This window comes from Rattus rattus, chromosome 1, assembly GCF_011064425.1.
Source record: "Rattus rattus isolate New Zealand chromosome 1, Rrattus_CSIRO_v1, whole genome shotgun sequence".
Taxonomy (NCBI): Eukaryota; Metazoa; Chordata; class Mammalia; order Rodentia; family Muridae; genus Rattus; species Rattus rattus.
The window spans coordinates 170,090,651-170,096,650 of NC_046154.1; the positions used below are offsets into that span (position 1 = coordinate 170,090,651).

At 41.4% G+C, this 6,000-nt stretch overlaps 1 protein-coding gene across 1 annotated transcript in view; it reads right to left on the bottom strand.

Moving 5' to 3' along the window:
* The window catches only part of Apaf1 (apoptotic peptidase activating factor 1), an 86,950-nt gene that overhangs the window by 18,962 nt on the left and 61,988 nt on the right, over nucleotides 1-6,000 (bottom strand). Inside the window, exon 20 of the mRNA XM_032911402.1 lies at nucleotides 5,051-5,170. Within this exon, the coding sequence (XP_032767293.1) occupies nucleotides 5,051-5,170 (120 nt within the window). The remainder of the gene's footprint in view (nucleotides 1-5,050; nucleotides 5,171-6,000) is intronic.

Sequence of the window (6,000 nt, forward strand, 5' to 3'; positions counted from 1 at the left end):
GATACGCAGTCCCACAGCTAGCCCCACATCCTGCCTTTTATTCCTTCTCAAAGCCTATTTTAATAGGGTTATCATTTGCTATAATACGCTTTTCTGAAATCTTCAAAGGGACTGTGAAACAGGCCGGAGACAGACATTACACACAATGATAACTCAAAATTGAAATTTATATACTCCGAGAATCACTCACAAAGCAGGATAAATTAAGATTCTTTCCTTCTGAGGGTAGGAAAATAGATCTTACAGAAGGAAGTTGAAAGCATAATTCGTGTCACTGAACTTGTAATACTTAAACTAAGATTATCCAACTTCATAACCTCTACCTAATGCTAATGGTTATTTTTTTAAATAAAAAAAGGGTACCTCAATTAAAAGATATAACCTCAGGAAATAATTCTTAAGCTTAAACCAATTATCAGATACCTTTCTAACTTATGATCTAAAAATCTGAATTATTTCTCAGCATGGAACACACAATGAAATTATTTCCACTACACTGATTATAAGGTTAATTAATAATATGTAGCTTTCCCTTTATAACAGTTTGCCCAAAATTCTCTGATCTATTAGATATTTAAAATCAAGACTAAATTACTTCAGGCTGAGGGAGAAGAAGAGTCGCTCATGCTCTTACCTAACTGTGGCCACTTCATGATACAATACAGACCTGTTAAGTGGAATGGCTTCTATGGGGTGGCCTAATGATGCTTGTATTCTAATGCTAATTTGGGGGCCCCAAGACTGGGCCCAGAGAGCAGAGAATCAGCAGACGCTAGGTAAGTGGCCCTGTCACCACTTAATTGTGATTGGTAAATAAAGATGCCAACAGCCAATGACTGGGCATAAGAGACAGAGGTGGGGTTGAGGTTTTGAGGGCTTTAAGGAGGAGGAAGAAAAGGCCACCATGAGGTAAAAGAAGAACGCACACGAAAGACAGAGAGGAGAAGATGCCATGGGTTAGCTGAGTCATAAAAACATGGCCCTGAGGGCTGCCCAACTGGAGGTAAGGGCAGCCCAGATGGAGCATAACAGTAAGTAATAACTCAGAGCTATCGATAGCAAAGGAGATTCTCACAGCTTGAAGGGTAGGCAGCTACCCAGCTATTGTGCTGGTTAAGGCTTGTTGGAAATATAGAGGCTATGAGTGTGTCTTCATCCAGGAACTCCATAACCAAGGTGGTGCAGAAGCCCTGGGTTGGGATTTTAAGTATTTACTACAACAGATAACCAAGCTCTTTTGATTGGGTTTATGGATTGGTCCATAAAGGGAATTCATGCTTGGTACTGGAAACCTAGTGGTCAAAACCCCACGGCTTAGGAGGTCACAGGCTCTAAGCAGGAACCTACCTACTGTTATTTTCTAAACAGAAGTGTTGTCAAACTGCCTTCCAAATAGTCTAAATATATATTTTTATACCCGCATCTCCATTTCCTCCTCCAAGGCTCAGAAAACACCATGGACTACAAGAGTGTAAAAGCTAGATAATAAAGAAGTGTGTTATAAAACACTGTCTCCTGGATATGACGTAACTGTTGCATGCATGAAATTACGGTAACTATGGTCACCTCCATAATCTCTCTATGTGAGACTAGGCCTTTAACAAATGCATTAATAACGGGCGAGGGCCTTAGGAGGTACTATCCCTCTATGAGGACCTGTCAACCAGTTAATGAATACTGGGAGAGAGGAAGTCACCTTCTTCAGCCGTGTCGCCACTGACTGATTGCCGTGCCCCAGTAACTAACCCCCAATCCATACTACCTCAGTAGGACACACACATGACACACACGGGAAAGTAGGTAAAAATCTGTTGGAAAAAGGAGGGGCTCAATGGAAGTGGAAAAGAGATGAGAGACGGTAATGGGTATATACGATCAAAATATGCCATATATATATATATATATATATATATATATATATATATATATATATATATACACACACACACACACACTTTTTTCCCCTAAAAGACTGAACTGCTGAAAACTGATGATCTTCTTCTACAAAAATCAAATTCAATATTTCTTTTAATCAATAAATTAAAAATTCTGCGTTTACTCTAATGAAACTACAATTGTTGGTTAAACTGACCTCTAAACTCTTGACAACTATGACTGACATTAAATAAAATAACATTTTTATAATCAGGCAACCTTCATCATCCTCTCGTTAGGACAACTATCACTGAAAGGTTGCATAGGTTTGATTTTAATTAATACAAGCAAGGATACAGTGATCTTGGAAAGAAAAAGTTATGATAGAAATATCCCAAGCAAAAGACTCTCAGTCTATAAAAAAAAAAAAGTAAGGAAGGAATTCACATTCAATTTCCTGTCCAAATTCATACCATAAATACAGACTATTGATCAACATATTGAGAAGGTGGTGTGCGAACTTATGAAAGACAAATCAAGACAAACTTAGAGATGCTTTCTAACTTCACTCTGAAACCAGAACAGTGGAGGACAAGTTCCTAACATGTTCTCTTCAACACAGACTCCGCCTTAGCCTGGAACAAGCTCACAGACTGCTGAAGATGGAAGGTGACAAGTGGGCTTCAGAGAACTGACATGCTTCAGTTATCCTCGCAGAGCCAGTTGGTACTTGTCTTAGTCAGGGTTTCTATTCCTGCACAAACATCATGACCAAGAAGGAGGAAAGGGTCTATTCAGCTTACACTTCTACTTTGCTGTTCACCAAAGGAAGTAGAACTAGAACTCAAGCAGGGCAGGAACTTGGAGGCAGGAGCTGATGCAGAGACCATGGAAGGTGCTGCTCACTGGCTTGCTTCCCCTGGCTTGCTCAGGTTGCTTTCTTATACAACTCAAGACCACCAGACCACAGATTTCTTAGTTCCAGCCAACCAGCATCAATGGTTCCAGTAATGCAAAGGTTTCACTTTAGTAGTTCTGGTATCTTATTAATCACAGCTGATTCTTCAGCCCCAGCAAAACCACAGAATCTTCACAATCAAAACAGCAATGGCCCTGATAAAAGTCTTTAATCTTCCCTCTGAAATTTCACAAGCCAGGCCTCCATCGTTTGCATTGTTCTCAACATTATCTTCCAAGCTCCTACAGAACATCCCACAGAGCTCTTAACACCCAATGGCTCTTCTAGGCCAAAGTTCCAAAGTCCCTCCACAGTCCTCCCCAAAACACAGTCAGGTTGTCGCAGGAATACCCCACTTCTAGTACCAATTTGTCTTAGTCAGGGTTTGTATCTAAGCTCAAGTACACTGGGTTCTCTGTGCTATACCAGCCTGAGTGCTGGAGCTTTAATAAACCAGCTCTGCCTGCTGTCTGCTGGTCTTTCCCTAACTCTCCATGTATGTGTCCTCTCCCGCTCCTACCTCACTTTTTTGTCCCACCCTTCACATGTTCTCTTGCTCCCTATATTAAATAAAAACAAATGTTCAAGAAAAAATAAAATCTGGAGCTAGAGAGATGGTTCAGTGGTTAAAAGCAAATACTGCTCTTGAAGAGGACCAGGGGTCAGTTTCCAGCACCTACATGGTAACTCAAAATGGTGTGTAACTCCAGTTCCAGGAAATGCAATGCTGGCCTCTGAATACTGCACACAGGGGTATTTAGGTAAACACACACGTATATATCAAAAATAAACAAAAAATTGAAAAAGGAAAAGGAAATCCAACAGGGAAGATTACCAGTGCTAAATCCTTCCCTAGAAACTAGTAAGGTCTTTAAAAGGCTGGGGGTTTAGTTCCGTGTTAAGAGTGTTTGCCTTGGGGTTGGGGATTTAGCGCAGTGGTAGAGCGCTTGCCTAGCATGGGCAAGGCCCTGGGTTCGGTCCCCAGCTACGAAAAAAAAGAAAAAAAAAAAAAAAAAAAAAAGAGTGTTTGCCTCACATGCACGAGGCCCTGGGTCTGATCCCTATTACCACCATGGGGGCAGGAGGGTGACGGATATGAGATTAATACAGATTGTTTTTGATCTAAGTATTAACAAAAGGCTCAAAGATAACATAAGCAAGCATCCCAAGAATTATTAATCCTCAGCTATGACAGGGTTTTGTCCTCTCCAGGCCTCTCTCCCTCAAGAGTATCTCAGGAGGGAAGGTGATCATTTGCTAGTTTATGTCAGAGCCACACTGAGTCCAGTGACATATTGTCTCTGGCTGCTGCCCTTACCACCCCTCCTAACCACAACTCAGTCACCCAGCTCCTCACAACAATAACTCCAATGAAGGTCTAATGACCATTCTGTATGGGCTAGCCACCATAAAGACAATGGCTTGTATCAAGTGAGCACTCTTCTTGCTACCAGCACCTCCAATGCTGCACCTCCTTCCGTTCAGAGACCACTTTACTTGGGCCACCCACTCAGTGGTGGTGACCTGCTAATGGCAATGTCCCTTAGGGTATCTGCTATTACAACCACTCACAGGCTCAAAGATACCGCTCCTATCAGAGGATCTCTGGGACTATTGTCTGAAGCCACAGGGAAACCAGCCTCAGGTAAGCTGCTTGGATCCCTAACAACATAGATATTCTAATATTATTACCACAGCCCGTTCCTTCTCCAGGACTAGCAAGTATTCCAAACTCTTGAACAAATGTGTGAGTAAGTGAATTAATGAGCAGGAATGACTCAGTATGTACAGTCTAGCTCCCTGCACCTCAGCTCTGATGACTAAGACTCCTCCACTTAAGATGATGTGTGTTCCTAAAGACACTATTTTCCTTTCCCTGAAAAAAAAGTTTCAGTTGGTATGTTCAGTTGGAGACTGCGGTGAGCAAGTTCAAGCTTGTCTTTGAGGAGGGCTCAAGACCCTGTGCAAATCAAAAGACGTGATTGCAGACAGTCTCGAGAGAGAAACGAGGTTAAAGAAGGGGAGGTAGCACCTGAATTCTAAACACTGGCATACTCAATTCTCCAAACCTCAGCCCAAGAGCCACGCAGTTACTCAGTTACCGTAGGCACCCGGTAGGCTCACACAATTATGCCTGATTCTAAACCCAAAACAAACAGGAAGAAAAGGATGAGTTCACCCAAACAATGTTTCCAATACTTTTTAAATTATACTCACTTGTAGGCCTCTTATGTTGTCAACTGCAAGGACCATCATTTCGTTTTCTTGAAACACGACATCTATTTCCTGCTTTAACACGATGGCGGAGTTCTTGCACACCTTTCTTGTCTCCCAGACCTGAGTAGGAGATAAAGGAACTAAAATAACTGTGCTATCAGTCATCCCTGAGATATTGTACAGACAACTTAGTCTTTTTTTTTTTTTTGGTTCTTTTTTTCGGAACTGGGGACCGAACCCAGGGCCTTGCACTTCCTAGGTAAGCGCTCTACCACTGAGCTAAATCCCCAGCCCGACAACTTAGTCTTAAAGCAAGATAACAAATGATGAGTAACATTTAATGCATAAGATATAAATATTCTTAGGCTACAAAACAACAATAAACATGTATTACCACATCCTATACTAAGAAATAGTTACTATGACATGAGTTGTGGGCTCTGCAGTCAAAATGTCTCGGTGAATTCTACTTTAACAACACCAACAAAAAATAAAAAAACAACAAAAGAGCTGTGACATTAGGGAGCTTAGCCCAGGCTCACACCCATCTACAATAAGATATAGAGTGCATAGCCAGGTTAGCCCAGGCTCACACCCATCTACAATAAGATATAGAGTGCATAGCCAGGTTAGCCCAGGCTCACACCCATCTACAGGACGATACAGAGTGCACAGCAGGATGTAAATCATAGGTCACCAAACAACCTGTGCTTTGGCATAGTTTTCTTTCTTTCTTTTATAAACTAGACCTTCTTGATGAGGGAAGCTGTGAGTTGATTTATATTCTAAGTCAAGTCTAGAAAGACAGTACATATAGAAGTAGTGTAGGAAGACAATACATATAGAAGTGGTCTAAGAAGACAGTACATATAGAAGTGGTCTAAGAAGACAATACATATAGAAGTGGTCTAGGAAGACGGTACATATAGAAGTAGTGTAGGAAGACGGTA